Below are 26617 nucleotides of genomic sequence, written 5' to 3'. Positions count from 1 at the left end.
ATAAATTCCCTTCAAGTGTGGTTGATGTTGTTCTTTTGGTCACTTCGTGAAAGAATGTTTTCTTTCTTCACTAAAAGAAAGTTTTGGGTCCAAAAATGAATTAGAAGAAAGCAAGCTCATCTTTACTCTACTCCATCCCTAGTTCATGAGGAGAAGACTTCAATGATAAAAAACAATCATTTTCAATTTATGCGACAACTTCTCAAGAGAATATGGGAAACCCCCAAGTTATGGACAAACACAACAATGAAAGCTTGAGTAAAGTTTATCTCTTCCCCGTCCCCTACTCCCTTTCGAATTATTGATGAAATCCACTTTGGTCCCTAGAAAACTTTTCACACCCCTCCCCCATGGGATGGCTTAACCAAGGATTTCCTATCAAGTCTCTCTAGGATTTTGGTTTTCCAATCCTCAACTCTTATTCCTCTCAATGATTTAAACTAGACTATTAATAGTTTCCTACTCTAACTCTTGGGAAACTCTAATTTCTCCTTCTATATACTTGACATCCCAAGCTAATTCTTGGCCTCCTCAAGGTTCTAAACACAATTTGCGCTTGAATTCCAAGGGAATCCCAAAATTCTTAAATAGTTGGAAGGGGGTCTAAGGACTATAGAATTTAATGATACAAAGCCTCCTTGGAGAGGTAGGTAAATTTCTCTTTTTCTTACTCATATATAAGTAAGCATAGAGGTAAGAATCATAAAACAATATTTTTTGTTGGGGGGCCTTAGAACTAATTCCCCATAAAGGGGTCTACTCGTGATTGTTATTTCTTTGAATTGCAGATGATTGACAAGTCCCTCCAACTAATTGGTCATTAATATATTGGTGGATACCCTTAATCTAACAATCCTTTTCCTGTAAGAAACTATGCTAGATGGTGATAGGGTGCCAATAAATGTTCTACATCCACATTCAAAAGGTTTTGGTTTTGTTGCTTTAAATTCCTACAAAAAATTAGGGGCCTTATTATATGTTGGAAAATGGAAATTTTGGCCCTTACTAATTCATGGGCCATCCTCTAAGGCCTTGAAACCTATATGTTTTCTATATATCTTGCTAAGGATCTCAATTTCATCAATATATATGTCCCTTACACATAGATAGTTTGTTTGGTAAAATACCATGAAAAAATCATGGGCCCACTTGAGTTTAGTCTTGGTATGAGGGGACTTAAATTTTACCTTGGGAGCTTCTAAAATATGGTGAATAATAGCTCATATGAGAACCTTGCAAGCTTCTCCATTTCCAAACTAGAGTCAACAGGCAAATGGATATACAATTTGTAAAAATCTTTCCAACTTGGAGGAATATGAGAATCAGGGAGGCATCGATGGCCAAACACCTAGATTGATTTTTTTATGTCTAATTATTTCTTGGATGAAAATATTCAATTTGGGAAACAAGTCTCTTTAAGAGGTGATTCATATCACAACCCTAGCTTCTTGGATTTGACTCCTTTAAAAATAAAAACCCTATCTCTTTTAAATTAAAACTAACTTGGTTGGAAAAGGACTCCTTTATGGAGAAAATAAAGGAAATTTTGATCTGGATTTGATCATTATATAATTTCTCATCTACCTCGATGCTTTCAGAGTGGAAAAATTGGAGAAAACAACTTATAGGAGTAGTTTTATTGACAATATCTAGTTTGGAGAATTGGGGTATGAAACCTTCTGTGTCCATTTTGAAGTCTCAAATGACATTTTTTAGGGGTAAAACTTTATCAGTTTAGCATTGGACCTCACATTGTTGTTTTGAACTAAGATACTTTTCCAATAGGGTAAGAATTGCATCAATCAAAGTCTGTATGCAAAAATTAGGCCTCTCAAAAGTTAACCCACCATGTTTGACCACCATGGCATGAGTGGATGCCACATCAGTGCCCATTAGTCATGGAAAAGAGGCTAGCCATATGAGGACTATGAGAAGACTCTAAAAGGGTCAAAGTTGTAATTCTAGATGAGATTTGAAGGATTCAAACATGACCCCTAGTTGGCTATCAGGTAATGCTATAACTGGGCCACTGGGAGGAAAATAAGTTCCATTTTATTCAATTGTATCTTGTTCCATTGTACAGTAGAGCAACTAGGAGTGGGATACATAATAGCGGGAGTTAGTGTTCTATGGTAGAATATCATGCTACATTTCTCGTGTGACTCCATAAAGAGTGTGTTCTCCTTTTTACTTTCATTATTTCCATTCCAAACAAACGAGACCAAAGTACAATCACCTTCCAGCTAGGATTTCTTTGGTAAGGGTTTCATAGAGCATATATTTTTGTTCATTGTGGTTGGCGTGTGATTGATATGAATCTTTTAAATTGACTTGTATTGTAAAAAATTTCCAGTATGTACGATTAGACTAAAGCCAAGAATCAACTTAAATCAAGCATGAAAGACTTGAATGAAGTTGCAATTAAAATGAAATGTAGAAGATAAAGAAGAGAAACAAAACAACCAATTGATAACATATTTCATCTAGTGTGGACTACGTCTCCGAGTCCTGCCTCCAATATAGTGGCCTCTTTATTATTCATATGCTAAGCTTCAAAATTCTTTATTACATGACCAAAATGCCTCCATAAACTACAACAAAACTAAGCTCTTTGCCACCAGGAAGTGGCCTCCAAAATTCCACCAAAAACATTCTTCGATCACTGCAAATATGAGCTCCAAAAATTGCTTTGTTACAAAATAAACCTGCATAAAAAAATGAGCTTAAATCTCTTGGCTTTGCAAAAATATTACAACCCAAATCCTTGTTTCAATGGAAATACATTTTACATATATAAAGAGTTAGGGGTTCGTAGCCCCAGTGTCAAGCTCGAGGAGGTATATATATATATATGGCATGGATTAAAACCATTTTTTATAACTATATAACAATAACCATGCCCAATATAAAACTACTTGTTATAACTTATAACTTGGCATGTTGGAAATATTAATACAATCAAACCATAACTTATACCATGACCAATATAAATCCACCCACATATATTATAGTTATACTTATATAATGATGCCCAATCATATAACTCTCGACCACATGCATATACATTGTCATGTAATGTGTTGTAGGTTATACGGAGATTCAAGGGTCAAGCTCTGGGACCTCACGATTTTTGGTGTATAGTTATGACTATTCCTTAAATATAATATTCTACTATTTCGTTACAATTGTCACTCATAGCCCATTGGAAAGGGAACTTTCACATGGCCTCATTGGTCACAGGGTTGAACCCCATTGGCTCCATCCAATGTTATTTTCAAACCAAATTCGTTCACTTGTCCACTAGCTGTTGCGGCTCCTATCGCGAGCCTCTTTGGCCTTTCGGAGGCTACCATGTGGCAACCTTTAATTGGTTCACCTTATTCCCAATCAACCACATCAACCTCTGCTTGCCACATCACTATTGACTCAACACCACGTGTCATCTCCATGCTATTCCACATGTCAATGAGCCCAACTGTGGCCACATCACCCTTTCTGTACTACCACGTGTCATGTCCAGATGTTGCCATGCGTCATGGTAAGTTTGACTTTTTTCATGTTGGTCAAAATATTCAAAAGGTCATAACTTCATATGGGATTCGTTCAATGCGATTTAAGTTGCATTAGAATTGTCTCGTCGAGCTCTTCAACATGATGTTGTTTCTGTAAAGTTTTGGGAACTTTGAATCTTAGGATTCTCCCCACTGAGAGGCTTTTGGACCTCCAAAAGGTATTAATCAGATAGTAAGTGAGGGAAACACCTCCCCATTTGTTTAGTATCTATCCACCCTGTTTTGTGAAACTGCTTCATCTAAAAAAGATGTACAACAATAATCGTGACAACTAAAACCATATTGCTACCCATTTTCATTTTCCCACATCCTTTTGTATTTATTACTCCAACTACTGCCCATGTACAACACAACAATATTGATAATAAATACAAGGATGTTAATGGAAATGAGCTAACAATATTTTTAATTCTCTTAACAGGTTCCCAGGACAAATTCTCATGTTTTGGTGTCGGTGTTTCCTGAAACACATGATAGTTAGGCTTACATGAAACTACTTTATTTACATGCTTTAGATAACCTACTTTTTCTACCTTTGTAGACATGAGCGAAGAGGTTTTTCTCACATACATGAGCCTCCTCAATAGCCCTATGTTTACCAAATATGAATAAGCTTTAGTCTTTTGTCCTTATTTAGATGAAGCTCTAGATGGAGTTGCCAACATTTAGCTTCCTGATGTCCACCTTTGTTGCAATAAGTGCAATGGTTTTCAACATCCATCCTTTCTTTCCCTTCTCTTCCTTCCGTATGTAGATGGGTCTTTATGTTGTGTCCCCTTCCTAGTCGACATAACTTTCCTATACAAAGCCACTATTTTCCAACACTTGACAATGCTATGGTTATTCAACCCACAAAATGTGCATGGTTTCCTATACTACAATCTTTTTTCATTTCCAATCTTCTTATAATCAAAATAAACATTAGAATAATCAGGTTTATTATACCTTCGATGATTATCTTTGGTGCAGATCATACAAATGAGAATTTCTCTTCATTCTTCTCTTGCACATCTTGCATGCTTTACCAATGCTTGAATGTGATGTGCCATCACTTCTCACAGGTTGTTCTTGTAATGTTTCTTCCTTTGGAAAATTCCTTGCTTCCACTGCCTTGGAGCATTCCCCTTCACCATACCCCAATCCTGCATAGTGAGGTCTTTCTTTCACCTTTAAAGGTTCAATTATACCTTGGCCACAAATTCCAAGGCCCTTTCCCTCATAACCCATCTTGGTTAACAACCTCAATCCAACACCTTGAGATTGTTTCTTAAAATCACCAAGAGAATGATGAAGAGAGTGATAAGAACAAGAAGTCATTTTTGAGTCTTCATCTTTTACTTTCTTCGATAAGCTTCCTTTTCCAGACTTCTTCCATTCCCGATAAATTTCATCTACCATGGCCTTCATCGCCATGAAAGTTTCAAGAAACTTTGCTTTGGATATAAAACGATTTTGATCTCTTTCTTGTGACAATATCTCTATTCTTCGAGTAAAGCTTCTTGATCCAATTTCTAGATTGCCTTATAAAATTGTTCCTTCACCTTGCTTGAATTTTCTTATGGTTATCATGTGCACTCACAAACCACCATCAATCTTGCTCTGATACCACTTGATATAGATATTTTAAAGTGACTTGGCTTGTAAAAATGTTCAAGTATGTATTGATTAATAAAACCAACAATTACTTAAATCAAGCATGAAAGACTTAAATGAAGATGTAATTAAAATGAAACGTAGAAGGTCGAGAGAATAAACACAAGAACCAATTGATAACGAAGTGCGCCCAGTGTGGACTACGTCTCTAGGTCTTGCCTCCAAGAGAGTGGCCTCTTTATTATTCAGATGCTAAGCTTCAAAAATGCTTTATTACATCACGAAAATGCCCCCATAAACTACAACAAAAATAAGCTCTCTACTACGAGGAAGTGGCCTCCAAAATTCCACCAAAAACCTCCTTCGATTGTTGCAAATTCGAGCTCCAAAAACTGCTTTGTTACAAAATACACAGGCATAAAAAAAATGAGCTTAAAGCTCTGAACTCTGAAAAAAATATTACAACCCAAAGCCTTGTCACAATGATAATATGTTTTACATATATAAAGAGTTAGGGGTTCGCAACCCTGGGGTTGAGCCCACGGAGGTTGCGGCCCAACCCATTGGAATCATATAAAAATAGGCCCTTTGTTGTAGCCATAATATATATATGGCATGGATTAAAACCTTTTGTTATAACCATATAACAATAGCAATGCTAATTATAAAACATGTTATAAGTTATAACTCGTTGCGTTGGAAAATTAACATAGCCAAACCATAATATATACCATGACCAATATAAATTTGCCCACATGCATTATATTTATAACTATATAACGATACTCAATTCAATGCTAAATATAAAACATGTTATAAGTTATAACTCATTGCGTTGGAAAATTAATATAGCCAAACCTTAATATATACCATGACTAATATAAATTTTCCCATGTGCGGCTAGGTATCTTCTTCTAATCATCTGCGGCTAAGTATCTTATGCGGCTAAGTATCTTATGCGGCTAGATATCTTCTGCGGCAGGGTCTAATCTCTTGCGGCTAGGTATCTTTTGCTTCAGATGGCTCCCAGCTTCACGAAAATAACTGCTGGTTCAGTTCCGTCTGCCTTTGGGGGGGCAAGCTCCTACCCATATCGTCAATGAAGCCTCAGCTCCCACTATCCAGGTGGTCCATGCCTCAGTCGATGAGGTTATGAAGTTTTCTGAAAGTGCCCTAATCTGTCGGTTCAACGGTTTTTGGTCGTCGCTGACAGCTCTCCACAGTTGGATCTCGGAAGTATGGAAGCCTCTTATTTCTGATGCAATTAATATCTACCCCTGTGTTAGGGGTTTCTTTATAGTAGATTTTGAAAACCCTGAAAGCAGACAATGTATTTTAGATTCTGGCTCTTGGTTTTGGAAAAACTCAGGTCTATTCATGAAGCCATGGAACCCATCATTCGATCCCTCAACAACAGTCATAACCTCAGCACCAGTTTGGGTGAGATTGCCAAACCTACCCTTGCATCTCTGGAATTTCTCCTTGCTAAAAGCCATTGGAAATGCAATTGGGAAATTTTACTGCAGGTGCCCAGAAACAAAGGAATATGCCAGAACCACCTATGCACGCATCTGTGTGGAAATGGACTTCAACACTGGATTCCCAGCTGAAATAAACCTAACAAGTAAAGACTATGTGTGGAACCAGAAACTTGATTATGAAAGTGTCCTCTTCAGATGTCGATCCTGCTTTGAGACAGGTCATCTAGCCAAAAATTGCCCAAAACCCTCCCAGAAAAATGCTAGAAAAAATCACCACAAATCTACATGGTGGGAAGGAGCACAAAAAGAACACTACATTGTTATCAAAGAAGAATACTCTCGAGAAAACTTTGAATCACAAGAAATCGGGCAAGAAAGAAACAACTCTCAAAACAAGCAGGGGGGAAGCCCCCAACTCGACAACCCCTCAAGCATCAACAATTATGAGGATTCAAATACCGCACAAAATAAATCTTCATTTAACAGCGAAGCAGATCTCCTAGACCAAACTTCTTCTCCGACTATCTTCAAAAGGACAAACACAACAGATCGTGAAGCTAAGACACCAATGTCCCAAGAACCAGAAGAGATGAAGGAGATGCAAGATAAAGGAAGTTGGAAGACCATAGAGAAAAAAAAGAAAGCTACAGCACCAATCTCGCCAAGAATGACGAGGAGCCAGACAATTAAAAACTAAGAAAATTATAGGTTCGATAGACCAATTTGGTCTCAGTGGACGTTAACCATCATCATCATCATCAACTATATAATGATACCCAATCATATAAATCTCGACCACGTGCATATACATTGTCGTTTATGGAATATGGGAGGACGTGTGTTGTCGGTTATCTGAAGGTCCCGAAGTAAAACCCGCAAACCTCGCCATTTCTGGTATATAGTTATGACTTTTTCTTAAATATAATATTCCACTGTTTTGTTACAATTGTCATTCATATCCCATTGGTGGGGGCATTGTCACATGGCTCCAATGTTCACGGGGTCAAACCCCATTGGGTCCGTTTGTATGATATTTTTAAACCAAGTCCATTCACCTGCTCACTAGCTGTTGTGGCTTGGATCTCAAGCATCTTTTTCCTTTAGAAGGTTGCCACGTTGCAACCTCTGATTGGTACAACTTACACCCAATTAACCACATCAACCTTTGCCTACCACATCATTGTTAACTCAATGCCATATGTCATCTCCATGCTATTCCACATGTCGAGCCTAAATGTTTCCACATCACCCTATTTGTATTGCCACATGTCACTTCTAGATGTTGCCACGTGTCTTGGTAAGTTTGACTTTTCCCCTGTTGGTCAAAATCTTCAAAACATCATAACTTCTTCATATGGAATCTGTTTGACACAATTCAAGTTGTGTTGGAATCGTCTTGTTGAGTTCTTCGATATGGAAATGTTTTTGTAAGTTTTTTAGGAACTTTGAATTTTAGGCCTTTTTGGATCCTCCCAAATCAGTGATTGTATCTTGTGCTTCTCTATTTTCCACATTTTATCTATTTCATGTATGAACAAAAAATCAATAATTAACAAATCTAGAATCTAAAATAATTTAGCCTTCATAGTATAGATTTAAGCTATTTTTATCAAATTTGTTGCAATAAATTATCCATTGAAATATCCACGACAATTTACAAATCAAAGTTGGAGGCCATTTGACCCTTCCTCCATAAAATCATTTCGTGAAAACATTGAAATGGAAAAGCAAGTGGCTATTAGCTAGTATAAAGAGAAAAGGAAGAATGATGATATATTGCTTGAGGAAACCAAGGAAAAAATGGAACTCTACTACCAAGGAGAGGGAAATGTCGTACCTTTCAATCACTTAGAAAATTGAAATCAAGATGGTTGAGGAAAATAGGAGGAAAAATTACCAACAAAGGAAAGGAATGGAGAATAAAGATTCAAAGCAATGTGATTATAAGTTGGAGATGATAACACAAAAAAATTCCTTCCAACTAAAGGAAACAATTATTAGTAGAAGAGTTAAGGTTTCTGATGACTAACCATCACCATATGAAGCAAGAATCCTAAAATTAGTTGAGTAGGACAATCCTGGTTCACAAGTAACCCGGGTCAAGGAACCTCGAATCCATCTGGTTTCATGTTAGGTCCCTATAATACTAGTGTATTCTTTCATTGTTATTGTCAATGTAGCCCTCTTATGGTTATTGTTGTGCCCATGTAGTCCCATATTGTTATTATTGTGCCCCATAGAAGCCCACTATTGTTATTGTTGTGTCCTTACATTATTATTGTTATGTCGGCTCTGATTATATTGTGACCCCTTAGACTCTTATATATAGAAAGGAGGTTTTGTCATTTGAATCATCCAAGAATTGTTCATTTGCGTAATGTAAAGGTGGTTACCCCTCGAAGAGGCTAATTTTGAAGTTGTTGATTTATCTCTTCTTCTATTTTGTGAGCTAGTTGCATAAAATTTGGTATTAGATCTTTGGATTCTAGGGTTTCGCTTTTTCAAACATGTCATCTTGGCATTTTAGCTATAATATTTTTTTACAAGGCTTTAGAAGCTTAAACTTTTACCATGTGGAGCCGAAATCTCAAAGAACTTCGTGAAAAGGTTTCAAATCTTGGTTCGCTATATTTTCGGAGATATGCTCTGAGGAAGTTATGGTTTTTGCGGAAAAATGAATTTTGTCTCAAACATGTGACCTAGGGAAAATCATCATAACTTTCGTTTCAAGCATCGTATTTGAATCCTGTAAAAAATTTCTAAAAGTGCACGAAATGTAGTTTTTCCTGTAGCAATTTCAGGGCCTAAGGTTTAAACAGTGACACGTGACATGTCGTACAACTTCTCTCTAATGAACCAATGCATAATCAGGTCATCGTGATTGATTTGGCATAACTCTTTCTTGAAGAATCCAATCTTGATCAGACTTGCGGGGTTGGAAATAGAACTCAAAGAGTTATCACAGGAAGAAATTTTAGAACTTGGAGATCTGAAATTACAGAGTTACAATCATTTATGTATCGAGCTCCTAAAAGCAAGAAAAATGTGTGTATTTTTTTAAAAATTGCATAATTTTTGTTTGAAAAAATCAGTTTGAAGTGATTCAAAGGAAACAATGAAGCATATATGTCATTGTTTGATTTCAAAATGCCTCGACGCAAGAAAATGGAAACAACTAGTAAGCAACCAAAAATCTCTACTATGACGCACGAAGAAGAGGAAGAAATACAACATGATATATCAAAATTACGAGACTAAGTGCAACAAATTTCGCTCTTACAAAGAGTAGCCAAAAATGAAATGGAAGCTAAGATGGATGGTTTGAAGAATAGTTTAAAATCATACATGGAAGGTTTGAAGGATGACATAGAAGAAAAAATGAAAGGCAACATGGAAGATTTGAAGAATGGTTTAAAAAAAGACATGGAAGGTTCGAAGGAAGGTTTAACAAAGTTGCTACAAGAAATGTTTCCTAATGGCGAAAAGGTATTAGATGAAACTCATGATGAGAAAAAAAGAATTTTTAATCATGATTTCATAGAATCTAATGTTGGATTGAAGACTCACCATATTCCAAAGATCGATATGAGGAAGTTTGATGGCAAGGATCTGATAACATGGATACTACAAATGGAGCAATATTTTGATCTTCATAATGTGCAACACACACAAAAGGTACGCATTGCAAATTTATATTTAGAACCCAATCAGTTTGTATGGTATCAATGGCTTTGTTCTTGTAAACCACTTGTCACTTGACCAATTTTTACGAAGGAAATGATAGCACATTATGAGGATACAAAGAGCAACATTTTCTTTAGCCAATTGATAAATCTCAAACAAAAGGGTTCAATGGAAGAGCACATTGATGACTTTCAAAAATTGAATATAAGGGTAAATGATATTCCACAGGAGAATAGGATTGATGTCTTCATAGGGAATTTAAAGGATAACATCCAACATGAGGTTCACCTTTGGAAACTTGATTCACTGGAGAAGGCACTCAGGTTGACAAGAAAAATTGAAAGCAAAATTATGGCAAAAAGGAAGCTTACCACTCACAACTATAAAGATGAAAGTGTTGTTTCTTCTAGCCTTCCACAACCTACGAGGTTGACACCACAACAATTGGAAGAAAAAAGAGCAAAAGGGCTTTGTTACAGTTGTGATAGTAAATACACTAAAGGTCATCAGTGTGTTGAGAATAAAATAAATCACATAGATTTTGAAGAGGAGGAATAAAAGGAACAAGAAATGTCAAAAGAAGAGGATATACACCAAGAACTCACCTCAGAGAAAGAATAAATGAATCCGACCATATCTTGTCATGCATTGGTAGGGATTACCACTCCTCAAACTCTCAAGATAAAAGGACATATCAAGAAGAAAAAGGTAATAGTGTTGATTGATTCGGGTAGTACCCATAATTTTATTCATTGTAAGATAGCCAAGGAATTGAATTTCTTCCTATATCTAGCACCAGAGAGTCAAATGATGGTTGCAAATGGAGGAACCATAAATTGTTATGGAAAGTTTCATAATATCAAGCTATCCATGGGAGAATATGTATTGAAAAGTCCAATGCTTTCCATTCCAATGGGTGATGTTGATGTTGTGCTAGGATTCCAATGGTTACAATCTTTGGGTACAATAACTTTTATTTTTCAAGAAATTTTCTTTACATTTTTTTGGGAAGGAAAGGAAGTTGAATTAAGGAGTATCACAGGGAAACCAAGAAAGATAATAAGCTCTAATGGAATGACAAAGCTTCTAAATAAAGAACAACGTGGCATAATTGCACAATTATGTTCATTAGAGGTTCAAACATCGAAATCATCTATTTCTCCATATCTCCAAAAAGTATTGGACAATCATTCCAAGGTATTTGAGACTCCCAAAGGACTCCCACTTATTCGTGATCATGATCATGTTATTCATTTGATTCCAGAAAGTGTTTCTCCAAACATCAGGCCTTACATATATCTCTATGCCCAAAAGAGTGAAATTGAACGTATGGTTGTAGAAATGTTATAAGATTGTATAATTCAACCTAGTCAAAGTTCTTTCTCTGCGCCAATGGCATTGGTGCACAAGAAGGATGGATCATGGTGCATGTGTCTGAATTATAGGGAGCTCAACAAGCTCACTATTAAAGATAAATTTCCCATTCCCGTCATTGATGAATTATTGGATGAATTACATGGAGCAAATTACTTCACCAAGTTGGATCTTCGTTTAGGATATCATCCACCGTCTATCATATCATATTTAAGAGAAAATTCTAAGGTTCAAGCAGTGGAAGATCACCTAGAGCATCAACAACAAGTTCTCCAATTCTTAAAGGATAACCTCACTTTGGTGCATAATATAATGAAACAACAGGTAGATCAACATCGCAACGAAATAAGTTTTGATGTAGGTGATTGGGTATTTTTACAGATACAAGCATACAAAAAAATGTCCCCCAAGCAAGCTAAGAAGGATAATAAATTATCACCAAAGTATTATGGTCCTTACAAGGTGTTGCAAAAGATTGGTACTATGGAATACAAAGTGGAGCTTCCTGCATCCTCTTGACTGCACCCAGTTTTCCATGTTTCATGCTTAAAGAAGGTTATAGGTGACAAACTCACAGTGCAAACAATATTGCCAGAACTTGACGAGGAAGGAAAAATCATATTGGAACTTGAAGCTGTCACAGAAACAAGAACTCGAAAACTACGAATCAATCAATTTTAGAGTATCACGTCAAGTGGAAGAACTTACCCGTTGAATATTTCACATGGGAGGATGAGAATTTTATATAGAAGCATCCATAACTACTCAAGCGTTGAGGACAATACTTTTTTGAAGGAGAGGGGCATGTTAGGTCCCTATAATACTAGTGTATTCTTTCATTGTTATTGTCAATGTAGCCCCCTTATTGTTATTGTTGTGCCCATGCAGTCCCCATATTGTTATTATTGTGCCCCATAGAAGCCCACTATTGTTATTATTGTGCCCTTACATTATTATTGTTATGTCGGCTATGATTATATTGTGACCCCTTAGACTCCTATATATAGAAATGAGCTTTTTTCATTTGAATCGTCCAAGAATTGTTCATTTGCGTAATGTAAAGAAGGTTGACCTCTCGAAGAGGCTAATTTTGAAGTCGTTAATCTATCTCTTCTTCTATTTTGTGATTTGGTTGCATAATAGTCCAACAATCTAGATTCCTCCCCCTAGGGCTTCTTCAAGCTAAATTTTAATGGGGCTTCAAAAGGAAACACCTGTGAAGCAGGTGTTGAAGGAGTTATACGAGATTGGAGAGGGAAAATTTGTAGGGTATATTTCATCAACTTGGGACATGCTTCTAACAATTCAGCTGAATTCCATGCCCTCGAACAAGGGCTGGAAATTTTGGTACGAGAGAGAATGATCAATGTCACTATTGAGGGAGACTCGACGATTGCCATCCAAGCGGCAAGGAGGTTGCAATGTGGCTAGTAGGTAAGTAAGGTGATGAGAAACTTATGTCTATCACAATTAACCCAGCGCATTCAACAACACCTAGCTACTTTGATTACAGTGGAATTCAACTTGGTCTGAATGTTATTGAATGCGATGGAGGACATGCTGGCCAATGAAGGGGTTTCCAGCTCATAGATACTTAAGGACGTGGCATGGCCGGAACTCCAGGAGGTACAACTAAGGGATGATTGCTGGAAGTTGGTGGAAAAGGAAAACTCCACGGTAGTTGACATTGAGTACAACGCAAAGACGGGTCAGGGCTTGGGCATAGCTCCACCTACTCACAAGATTGATTAAATCTTATATTATGAATGAGAGAGGAATAACAAAACAAGGCATGATATAGGACACGCGGAAAAATTTCATGTACAAGGTGGCGGCTAAATGTGAAGTTATGAACACCTACATCAAGGTTTTTCATGTAGGGTGATTCATAAATGATAAGGAGGAGAACGAGAGGTGGGAAGGTACGATAATTGCAGAGGATACGTACGAGGGGTGGAAAATGGCTATAATGAGCTTATCAAATTTGTTGAGACTGGCAAAGGAAAGGGAGTTATGGAGTAGGCTTGCATGGGATGACGATCCTATCACCGGTTGATCGGAGGTTGCGAAGGTTGTGATGGTAAGTACCTAAAAGCATGTAGGACAGGGAAGTATAGCCATAAAGGCTTTAAATTCTTGGTTGGATGCCCTCTCTTTCGACCTATGCTTTATAATTGAGGATTGTTGGAATAGTAGGGAACCGATAAGAATCAATTTTGAGTTGGAAAGGGCAGTCGAGTTGAGGATATGAAGAGTTAGATATTCAGTGGGTAGGCCAAGGCGAAGACCCAGAGCAAAGGCACAAGGTGAGGGTTGCAGTAAACACACCTGCATGGAAACGACCACAAGGATAACAACAGAGGATTTTCACTCTATTGTCCCGCCGAAAGGAAAATACGTGGTGAAGGTTTGGAAAATGAAGTTCACCAGCATAGGAGGGTTGTTCCCGACAGAAAAATTGAGGAGGAGGTCGACTGGATTGTTGACACTGGAAAAACCAGGATCTGCGTGACCCTCTATCACAGAACGCTGGAAACTGCTTAACATGTGAAGACCCTTATAGGAAAGATGCAAGCGGAAGGGTCAGAGGCCAAGATGATACCTTAGGTCAATTGAGGGCCATCAATCAGTGGCTTTGAAGAATTGAATATGTTTTGTAAATATTGAGAAGTTGCAGGATGACCGTATAAGCAACCTGCACAACATGTTTAGTATTTATTTAAAGTAAATAGATAACACTGACATTACTTTGGGGAAGCGAAAGGAGAACTAGCACACATCAGGAAGTTAAGGCAAGAGAGGTAGGAGGCTCTGGCATCCCCATGGCAATGACTCCAATAATGGCTCCTACGAAAACTCTGACTGCCGAGGTTCCTGCAGAATGAGGTTCGAGAAAGTGACAACTCTGTTATGGTTTACTGTGATAATAGATTGCTTAGATATTAGTTTTAGTATGAATTCTAGTAGTTTTTTTTGTTAATTTTAGGTCTGGAAATCAGGTATACTAGCTAGGCAGAGCTAATAGGGATTATAGTCATAATAGTAATTTTTTTAAATGGAACAAGAGACAGAAGAACTTAATGGTTTTCTTTGATAGAGTTTGTATTAAGACAGTCTATCTCTATAGTTGGTTTGGTTTTCAATCTGGCAAACCAATTACCATTTTGTATTGTGTTTTATCGAAGTAATATAAATCCTTTCTGTTGACTTACAGAAAAGAAAAAGATAACACAAAAGTTTTTCGCTATTTTCAAACAGTTGAAAATATCAACATGATCCAGGGAATTAAGAAGATAGATGGGAGCAAAGTTTATTCATTCTCAAAAATGGTAGAAAAAGGTGTGCATTACTTAAACACTCTTTTTAAAGAAGAAACCAAAGCCACCATTGATGTTATTTAAACAATCACTAGCTTCTTTCTAAGCTTCAAATAAAATCCTAATGGTTGAAATTTTGGAGGAACTTCTTAGTACCTTACATAGTTCCTTAACAGATAAAATCCTAGGTCTAGATAGGCTTTCAATTGAATTTTTCTGAGATACTATGTGTTTATTGAAAAACAACCTTTGGAAGGTGGTTGAGTATTCTCACTCCAATAGTCAACATTGACTTCCGTTAACACTACTTTCCTAGAATTGGTTCCCAAGTTAGATAACCCTTCAATTTTTAAAAATTTGAGGCCCATCTCTTTCGATAATAATGTGTAGAAAATTATCTCCAAACTAATTTTTTGAAGGATAAAAAGAATCATCCCAAACCACATTTTCGTGAATCAAGTTGGGTTTCTAAAAGAACAATAGATCCATGCAATAATTGGTATATCTCAAGAGGGGTTGCACTCTATCAAAAATTGGAATCGAAATGCTCTTACCTTAAAGGTTGATCTCTCCAAAATCTTCAAGAGAGTAAGTTGGCTATATCTTATACTTCTACTCATCCATTTGGGATTTAATCATACCTTTGTGACATGGACCCTAAGCTGCATCATGGCTACTTCTAATTTTTTTTGCTACTTCTTTATCTTCAAAGTTTCGAAAAAGGTAGATAAAGTCATGGGACTATCCAATGCTTGGACAAGAAACATTATAGAATAAGCACTAAAGATTGGCTCTCCAATCCATCAACCTCCAATTATAGAGATCTTCCTCTTATAGTTGGTTGGGGGATATGGATAGCCAGGAATCAATATTGCTTCAAAGATGACAAGAGTAAGTTGAAATTCCATGCGTTATATATATTTTATTAATGAAAATCAAGTATATATACATACATAAATGACCTTATGTTTAATCTTCCAATGTGTTTGAGAATGGTTGTTCCTATTCACCTAGATGACTCTTTATTTCTTCTAATTAACTAATTATAGTAATATTTATAATACCATAATTCCAAGGATTAGGTATTTGGCATTCCTCCCTTAATTCGAAGGGGTGTTTATAAGTCCAAACATCTTTTTAAACTTTTCAAACTTTTCTCTTCCAAGCACTTTTGTGCATATGTTTGCAATTTATTCATTTGTGGAATAGTATAGCAGTTGAATGGTCTTAGCCTCTACATATTTTTTATGTGCTTGGTTCAATCATATGAAATCTAGGATTCTTAGCCAGCTTGATTGTAGAAGTGTCATTGATTAGAAGTAGAGTAGCATTCACTTATTTCTCTTGCAAGTCCTCTAGTAGCCACACAATCTCTATTGGTGCTTTTGTAGTATCCACATACATTTCCTCTATAGTGGAACCTATTGGAATGGATTGTTTGTGTGATCTCCAAGAGATAATTGTTGATCCAAGATTCATGGGGTATACTGAAGTAGAAACTCGATTCTTCTTATCCCCATCAAAGTTTGAATTTGAATGCCAACTAGTTTTGAGTCTTCCACTTTAGAGTATTTGAGCCCAAAGTCTTGAGATTGTTCTTTTCAAGTACTTTATCTCTCTTTCTATCACACTAGTGTCCTTCACAAGGCTTTTGCATGAAATTGAAAAGAATCCCAACTACAAATGAAATATTTGGTTTGGTAATAATAAGGTAAAGAAGGCTTTCCACAAACTAGCTATATTTAGTTCCATCCTCAAATTTATGTCTTTGTTTTGGTGTTAGCATTAGATTTTGTTCCATTGCAATAGAGATAGGATTATAATTAGCTATGTCTATTTCAACAATGTACTTTGTTTAGGAGATGAATACATGCTTTTGGATTTTTAGTTACTTCAATGCCCAAGTAGTAGTGAAAATCCATGTCTTTCTTCTCAAAACCCTTCTTTAGTTCTTTGTTTATGAATACAATATATTCTTCATTGTTCCTTGTTATCAAAATATTATCTACATACACCACAAGAAATACAATAATTTTGCCAACTTTCTTGAGAAACAAAGTTGCATTATCATGATTAAAATGTTTGAAAATTGATCCTCAAAAGATATTCAATTAGCTTATCATATCATAGATGAGGTGTGCTTTAGGCCATAGAAAGACTTGATAAATTTGCATACTTTCCGTTATTGACTTTTTACAATAAATCCTTCCAGTTGAGACATCTACTTTTCACAATAAATCTTTCAAGTCTCAATTCAAGAAGGTTATCTTCTTATCCATGTGATGTGTCTTCTACCTATTTAGTGTTGCCAAAGCCAACAATGCACAAATGCTAGTCCATTTTGTTGTGGGGCCAAAAGTCTTCTCATAGTATGTCCCTTCTTTCTAAGAAATTTTTTTTGCCACAAACTTTGTTTTATGTTTGTCTATTGGGCCTTGTAATTTGTACTTGTTCTTGTATACCCACGCACGTCCAATTGGTTTTGTTTCAAATGGAAAATCTACCAACTTCCATGTCCCATTCTTGATGACAGCATCATACTCTTCTTGTGTGGCTTCTTTCTACTCATCATGAGAAGTAGCTTCTTCAAAGGAAGTTGGTTCAATGTTAGTAGATAAATTCAATTCACAGTCATGTATGAAACATTTATATTATTTACATTACCTAAATCTGAATTATGTACATCACCTCCATCTTGTCTTGTTGAATTCTCGTTTTTCCAACCTCATATGCATGAATACTTTCATGTTTCTATATGAGTCACTTTGGTGGACATTTTTTAGAAGATTTAAGATGTTCAACTGATTGAGATGGTGTTGAATTTTCATCAAGGTTATCTTTTCAATCCTTTCAATCATATCTTCCATTTAAACTTCATATTTTGATGAGGTGGTTATATCTTCTTCATAAGGGGAAGATGGCACTTCAAGGAGATTCTAGAGATTGTCCAAGATAGGGACCCCCTTCAAAATGTGGAATCTCGTCATCAAGCTCGTGATACATCTTTACATGCGTGTGTCTCTCTAGATGATCAAGTTGCCACACAACAATCTTGTCATTCTTAATGGATTCAAGAAAAACCACATCTATGAAGAGAATGAACTTTTTGTTTACCTCATCATAAATATGGCATGCCTTTGTGGTATTTGAGTACCCCAAGTAGATGCACTTTTGATTCCTTACACCAAGTTTGTTTCTTTGAAGTCTTATTCCCAAAAGCATGAGATGGACACCTATTTTTCACATATGCTACACATAGAATTGCATTAGCCAAAAACAACAACTTATTCTCGAAAGATAACATTAAATGTACCATATTCAAGAGTGGCTTGTTCATTCTTTCTACTACACCATTTTGTTGAAGATTGTGTGGAATAGTAGTTGGTTCTTAATACCATGTCGGCGAAAATAGTTTTCAAACTCATTTAAAGTGCATCCCCCTCCATTATGAGTACAAAGGTGCCAATATGAGATTGAGCATTATTTTCAGTTCATAGGTAAATTTTTTTGAATACTTCAAAAGCTTGAGGTTTTTGTTTCAATAAATAAATTAAGCACATCATAGTGTAGTCATGAATAAAAGTTATATATTGCCAAAAACATGTGGAATAGGCATGCGGCCACAAAAGTCATAGTGTTTCAAGTTTCAACTCTAGCTTTCTATGCGCCCTGAAAGTAGAATTATGAAATGAATGCTTGTCGTGTTTGCCAAGGATACATGCCTAACATTGCTTCAAGTTTCTTAAAATGTTGGGAAAAACAAAAACATAATTTCTCTTCAACACATGAAGACCATCATAATTGATGTGCCTAAATCTAGCATGCCACAAGAGGCTAAATGACAATGTACTTTCATCACAATGAGAAAGTATTCATCATTTTCTGTTTGTGCAGATGTCCTTTTCAACTTCAACATATTATCAATCTTCAATCTTGTCATGATGACCATGTTATCAAAAGACCTCATTATTTCAAATTTTACATTGAACATGCAAATGGAATGGCCTTTTGCTATTGTATGTGAATGAGACAGCAAGTTCCTCCACAACTCAAGAAGCTAAAGAATATCATGCAAAAGAAGGTAAGAATCTAGGAAATTTGAGCATGATGGTGCCAATTCCCATAGGTTCAAGACTAAAACCAAAGTACATTGCACCCTCTACATTATCATCCAATTCTTCAAAATAAATTAAAATCTTTACCATAATGCCATGTCGCAAGTAGTACCAATGTCAAGCAACCATGCATCTCTCCAAGAATGAAATGAAGCTTTGAACAAATTCTCATTCATATTGAACAAATTCTCATTCATATCAATATTGCAATGAGCAACAACCAAATGAGCAGATTTAGGTGCTTTACCTTTGTCTTCATTTTCTACTTGCTTGTCTTTGATCTTCTCCCATGGGATTTTGCATGATTTTGCTTCATGTCTATTATTACCACATTGAACATACTGAAAATCAGACCTCTCACCTTTTTTGTGCTTACCCCTTGTCTCTAGATTTCTCCTTTCCACATCCTCTCTCCTCTCTTACTGCCTTCTCCTCTGGAATATGTGATTGATTCTTGCCATTTTGATCAAGGTACACAATCTCTCTAGTGGGCTAAGATGTCTTCTTTCCAAAACCCTTATTACATTCAACAATTTTCTCCACCTAAAATGTCTTCTTTCCAAAACTCTTATCACATTCAACAATTTTCTCTTCCAAACAGTCAGAATTGAGGGTTTTTCAAATATCCAAAACCTTGAAGTGATTCAAGATAGTGAGATTGTGGGGGTGGACGGCCATAATGAAGTTTGTGAGAGCAATGTATATCTTCACACTATTAGCGTCAATGTCATGCTGGCTGGGTAAAAGGCTATGGGATCATCAAATCGAAGAGCTTTATCAGCAATTGAATCAACTCTAGTTCTAAGTGAGTTATATGGATCTTTAGAAAACTCTTAATCTGTTGTTGGTTGGGTGGAACCGTCACAGACACCATCCCAAAGATCATTGAAGATCAAGATATGCTTGGTCTTCCTTGACCATTCTGGAGGTTCTCTTTTCCATTGATCGCCACACCCACAATTGAAACAGTAAAATGCATTTTCGTGAAAAATCAATTGAAAAAATAATGTAACCAGCTGGAAATTAACTCTGATAATCCTCACAGTAAGTCTACTGCAAGCCTCCGCATCGATTCTGAAGTTTGAAAGTATAGGCCAATGGTATTGGAAATATGTCAATGCTCAAATTAGATGGCCGCACCCTCAAACTTTCACGTGCCCAGCTTTCCCAGCCTCAATCTGCTTCAATTCACGCCCTAAGACGCATTTGAGAAATTGAGGCCAATCAAACCCAACTGATGGGCACTAGGTTTTCAAATGTACTGGTAAATGAAAAATGGAGCCCTAGGAAACCTGCAAGAACTGTACTAAAGAATCCCGAAAAAAAATTGCAAAATAGTCGATATTCGAGCGAAGAAAAGATTGTTGAGGTACGTCCTAGTTTAAATGGAGAGCAACTGCAAAGGTTGTTCTTATACATTAGGGTTCTTATACCATTTTTTTAACATTAGGGTTTTTAAGTCTGCAACTATTTTGGGGAAATGCATCACATATACACATGGAGGTGACTTGTTGTTAGTAATTTAATGGATAAAGGGATTTTCATTTTGCTCCCTTAGAGAGATTTAAACTGTATAAAAAAATTATTTTACCTTATTTTAATGAGGTTTACAAATTCAGGAATCAAGAAGTTCACAGACTCTCTCCAAAGCTGGATTGAATCTGGGCTCCTGGTCGCTCCTCACAAAATATTTTCATAACTCATACTATAACCAGATCTGATTGGTCTTTATGCTTTTATTATTTTATAGATGATTGTGATTTTTGTTAATTAGAGAATATATTTTTAAATCCTGAACATATGAAATAATCATGAAAGGATAGTTTTTACTTGAGTATTTTTAATGGTTAAAAATATATGTTTCAAAGGAGGTCATAAGAAGTACAGAATTCAAATCCAGAGAGGTAAAATAGATATACTCCTTATACTTCTGCAATCAATCACTTCAAATGATTGATTACATTGGCAAACTCACAAAATTATCATGATATTTTGAGATAATGAACTATAATGTGAAAACGCTGTCTGATTTCACTACAAATAAAAAAATCCTCTTCTCCTCATTCCTTTTCAGATTTCACTTCATTACTGTTTAAGTTTTCATTTTATTCTGATTTCACTTACACCTGTTTGAGTTTTCATTTTATTAAAATTCGTCACATGACACGCTATTCTGGATTGCAGTCAAGAAGGTAAGCTGTTGAAGAAAGTAGTCCAGGATGTTCTAAAGGAGGTTAATGATGTACCGCTAGAAGTAGCGAAATTCCCAGTTGGCCTGAGCGAAAGGGTGGATCAACTTGAAGCATTGTTGTTGTCAAATCCAGATGAAAAGAAAGCCACTGTGGTAGGCATTGTAGGCATGGGAGGGGTGGGAAAAACCACTCTTGCCAAAGCTACATATAATCGAATCCGCTCTAATTTCATAGCTGCTACCTTCTTACAGGATGTCAAAGAATTAATTGATAGGGATGGTTTAACCGCAGTGCAGGAAATAATTCTGGCGGATCTACTGCGTTTCGACTGTAAAATTCAGAGCATAGACGAAGGCAAAGTCTTCATGAGGAGGCGTCTGAATAAAGCGAAGAACATTCTTATTGTTCTGGACAATGTCGATAATTTTGATCAATTAGATGCTTTAATGGTTACCAAAGTTCTTGGGCCAAGTTGCAGAGTGTTAGTCACGACTCGAGATAAGAGAATACTGGAGCTCGCGCAAATTTCTATGATATATGAAGCTACAGGACTCAACGAAGATCAGGCAATAGAGCTCTTTTGCCGCCATGCGTTTCTCAGTGCCCGGCCTAAGCTTGGTTTTGATGATTTGGTCATAAAATTTGTAGAGATCTTAGACGGATTGCCGCTCTCTTTGGAAACATTTGGGAGTCATCTATATGGCAAAGCTGATAGAAAAGTATGGGAAGCTATATTGGGCAAGATTTCTAGAATTCTGCCTTGGAATATCAAAGAAAGGCTGAAAATCACAGTTGAAGCACTTGATGAAGAAGAGAAATCAATGTTCCTGGACGCTGCTTGCTATTTGGCGGGGGAAGGCAAAGATACAGCTATACGTATATGGGATGCGTCCGGGTGGAGTGGCTGGTTAGGGTTTGAGACTCTCGAACAAAAATGCTTGATTCAGGTGGATGTCAAGAACCGGATAAGAATGCACGATCATCTGCGCGACATTGGGAAGGACATAATCGATCAAGAGTCCAAGCATTTTCCTGGGCGTCGAAGTCGTCTTTGGCGTCCCACTGACATTATCAAAGCACTCACAGAAAATTCAGTATGTGAAATCTTTGCAGCATTCGCCCCATTTGATATTTAAGCTGAATTAACTGGTATTACTCCTTTCTTTTAATCATTGTCCTTTCCCAATCAATAACCCTTTAACGGGGCAAATCAATCACTCTTTTTTAGGAGCAGTCAAGCTGACTTAATTGGTATTACCGCTTCTTAATCAATGCCCTTTGCAATCAATACCCTTTGCCATGGCAAATTAATCACTTTTTTAAGGAGCAGTCTAATGATCAGAGTGAAAATTTTAGGGATATCAGGAATTTTCATACTTTAAAATGTGTTTTTATAAATGAATTTTAGTACTCTTAAAACTCCTGAAGCACTCGTAAGCACTCAAATTCCTCAGATTACAGTGCTCAAACTTAGCATTCCAAAAAAAATTAAAATAAAAAGACGTAATAATTAAAATAATAAGCGCCTTTTTAATGAATCGATATTAATTGAAGATGTAACAAAACTGCATTTCTGGTTATTAGTGGATGCCCCAGCCAAGGCCAGCAAATCAATATTTTTATGACCTAAACCCTGTTGAGGCCATCACAGCACGTCTTAAAAATTATGAATATCGTTTGATTATGTAAATTCAAACATACATTTTCCATCATGATAGGAAAATCCAAGTCTCCCACTCCAGATATAGTTATTGGTCCCTTCACAGCTCGATAAAATGCAACCTGGTCTCATTACAGTTAGATAAAGTTCATATATGTTAGGGTTGTCCTAGATCTGACTCGGTCAAGATATGGGTGGTATTCCGGTTCCAGGTATATGAACATTTATATTTTTTTGCTGATGATATTCATCTCTGATGAAACCTATTTAAAAGCTAGAAAAATCAAAAGTAAATTGTATACACCACCATTTCTCAGTGCTCTGTGATCCCAACACAGACAATTGAAATGGATAATTTAGCTTTTGGGTAATTTTTCAGTCTTTCATGAATATTACAAGCTCTCTGGTAGACTGAGATAAAAATATTTTATTTTATTATCTAAGATGAATTAACAATATTCCAACACACATAACCTCTTTGAAATCAATTAGCAAGTGATTGTGGCAGCTTTCTGAGGCACTAATCAAGGATTTATATTTAATCTATATCTATGTGAACTACAGACTTTCATTGGTATATAGTGATACTTTTTTTGTGCGCATAAATAGGGAACAGAAGCTGTGAGAGGGCTCAGTTTTGTTCCACAGTCTTCCAACTTATCTAGTATCAATGAAGCAGGGGTCCCAACCACTTGGCAGGCAGAGTCTCTGTCTCAGATGAAAGATTTGAAACTGCTTTTACTCCAGGGCACTTCTTTTGGCGGTGATTTCAGTCAATTATCGAAGAATCTTGTCTGGCTCCGTTGGTGGGACTTCCCTTACCAATCTATACCTTCAAATCTTCCAGTGGGAAAATTGGAGGTTCTGGACCTTGGCAGAGGAAGAGTCGTAACACTGTGGGATGAGGATGACTTCTCTCAGGTATAATTATTTTTAGGAGTATTCCATTATAATTTAATTTTATGTTTATTCATTATGATTAGATTATGTGATTCGAGAGGGAAAAAGTTGTTTCTCTCCACTAAAATTGAAACTCTATTTATAAGATTTACCTAAATTCAAATTTAAATCGTAGCTGTAACATATTTCCCTTTAAAAAATTGAGAAGCTCGGTAGCGTGAATAACATGTAAAGCCCCCCAGAAATTCACATATATCCATTCTCATATCCATTTTGCAGGTTTGTGTCTAAACTAGTATTTTAATTTTCTCGTTTATCCATTTTCATAGCTCTTTGGCAGGTTTGTGTTTAAGCTGTTAACAAATCTCACCATTGTAATGCAGCTTCCTCTGAAATTGCGTGAGCTCAACTTAACAGAATGCAACCAGCTTCAAAGGGTTCCAAAAGAAATAGGCCAAATAAGGGTTCTGCAAAAAGTAGTTTTTAGACGATGTAGACTTCTAACCACTCTTCCGGAAGAGTTTTCTGATCTACATTTTCTGGAACATCTAGATCTGACCAACTGCAGAAGTCTTCGATCATTGCCTAATAACTTTGGAGGACTTAAACATTTGAGACATTTAGATTTAAGATTCTGCTCTAAGTTGAAGATGTTACCAGATTCTTTCAGTCAACTGTTACTGATAAAGTACCTAACATTTGAAAAATGTAAAATCCTGAACATTGGACCCAACATTCTTGGAAAGTCAACCAGCCTAGAACATTTGGATTTCAGAGGTTGTGATAAGTTACAGGTGTTGCCTTGCAACATCACCTCTCAGAGGCACCTTAAACGGCTCAACATTCACTGCAGGGGATTGAAACAGCTCCCAGAAGACTTGGGAGAACTTACTGGTTTGAGATATCTTATTCTGGAATGCCCCCAGATAACCCAAATTCCAGATTCTCTTGGTAACCTAATTCATTTGGAATCCATCGATTTTAGATCAAGTAGGCTACGTCACATCCCTGAAAGTGTTGGACGGCTTGAACTCTTGAAACTATTGAGAATCAAATGTCATAGACTGTCTCCTTTGCCTAATACTATAGGACAGCTCAATAATCTCCAAAGTCTATTCCTGGCTGGCTGTAAAGCACTTCAAAACCTGCCTCCCAGTTTTGAAAACCTTAAGAAACTAGTAACGTTGGATATATACGATGCTCCAAATCTTCAGATTACTCCTGGAATTTTGGATGGGTTGAGAAGTCTAGAGGTGTTATCCTTAAACGGATGTAAATCACTAGCAGAGGGTTGCATTATTTCGCTGTGCCAAAAAGCAGAAGCACTCGAAAGGTTGAGACTCTGCAAAATGGAAGTGGAGAACTGCCTCAGAATTCTAGAGCAGACTTGTTCGAGTCTTAAAACTCTGGAAGTCTACGCTTGTAAAAACCTGGTTAGGGCTGAAATTTGTTCCACCACCTTGACAGAAGTCAGCCTCAAAAATTGCCTCCAGTTGAGGACAATATCAGGGTTTTCTGCTGATATGAGGCTAACTAGACTGTGTCTCAGAAACTGCCAAGAGTTATTCGAGGTGACGAATTTGGGAGACTTACACTTCCTGGAAACTTTGGACATAAGTGGGTGTTTAAAGTTGTTCTCTGAAGAAGGCCTTCATCTGTTCAAGCAATTGGAGGTGCTAGATATTTCTGTCACCCATGAAGCCCTTAAAAGGCAATGTAAATGGTTACAGGTAAATTTGATTATTGTCCAGATTTGTATTTCAAATTCTATGCTTATAAGTTAGAACAACATAATTCTTATCTATTTTTTGTAAACAGAGATTGCCCTCTCCAGGAGAACTCAGAATAAGTGCAGATTCAATTTTCCCAGATCCGAGTGAAGGACTGAGCCAACTACTGAAGTCTTTTCAGCGAATGGAAAAGGAAAATGATGGACATGGATTAGAATTTAAAATCCCAGCAGAGACAGAGATGCCATGCGCTGCGGTTATAATATGTTTTGTGTCTTCGCGTCTTGTAAATGACAGGGATGACTCTGAGATTATGTTAGAGCTTTATCTTCGGCACGACAAAAGAACAAGGCCTGTATCTTACTGCTATACGGAGAATGCAAACCTTATCCGATTGCATATATTCTCTGATGATGTATTTTGGGTCAGAGTCATGAGAAGTGGAGATGTTATAATCATCAGGCCCAGCGTAACAATGAATGATGTTCCAATGACGCTGGAAAAAGGATGGGTGCATATGGTTCGCAGAGGAGAAGAATTTGAGATTGATTACTTTCGCGATGTTTTTCTGGTGAACACTGGGAAGTGTTATGAAAATCTAAATTAGATAATACATTCACCGTTAGTGTTTGTAAGTGTTATGAAAATCTAAATTAAATACTACATTCAACGTTAGTTTTTGTAGAATGAATGGAGTGTTCATTAGTGATGTTGAACATCACTTAATTTTTTTTATTATTATATTACCAGTTATAAAAGCCTCAGACAATTAAATAGTATGTGATTGGTAATATTTTATATAATTATATTTCTTGTTACCTTTCCATATTTACTTTGGGAATATAGGTTGGGATACTAACAACTCGGCGGAACTGGAGGGACTCTGGCAAGGGCTTCTCATCTCCAGAGATCTCAATTTATAGCCCCTGGAAATTGAAGGCGATTCCCAAATCCTTATCAACATGGTCAAACAACTTCAAAATGGCACACATGCGATGA

At 36.6% G+C, this 26617-nt stretch overlaps 1 protein-coding gene across 2 annotated transcripts in view; it reads left to right on the top strand.

Annotated features, from left to right (window-relative positions):
* Nucleotides 1-26306, top strand: part of LOC149252924 (uncharacterized) — a 55899-nt gene extending 29593 nt beyond the window's left edge. For both annotated transcript variants that reach the window (XM_089459833.1, XM_089459832.1), the window contains 4 exons: nt 21321-22422; nt 23598-23909; nt 24272-25618; nt 25707-26306. In XM_089459833.1, coding sequence (XP_089315959.1) covers nt 21321-22422; nt 23598-23909; nt 24272-25618; nt 25707-26225 — 3280 coding nt within the window. In that variant the 3' untranslated portion in view covers nt 26226-26306. The remainder of the gene's footprint in view (nt 1-21320; nt 22423-23597; nt 23910-24271; nt 25619-25706) is intronic.
* Nucleotides 26307-26617: the final 311 nt, after the last annotated feature.

The sequence above is a fragment of the Pinus tabuliformis genome, chromosome 7 (assembly GCF_031772625.1).
Source record: "Pinus tabuliformis cultivar Carrire ecotype Pingquan chromosome 7, CPIR1, whole genome shotgun sequence".
In the NCBI taxonomy this organism is placed as follows: Eukaryota; Viridiplantae; Streptophyta; class Pinopsida; order Pinales; family Pinaceae; genus Pinus; species Pinus tabuliformis.
The sequence above is the reverse complement of the archived record's forward strand: the minus strand, read 5'-3'. Positions and strand labels throughout refer to the sequence as shown.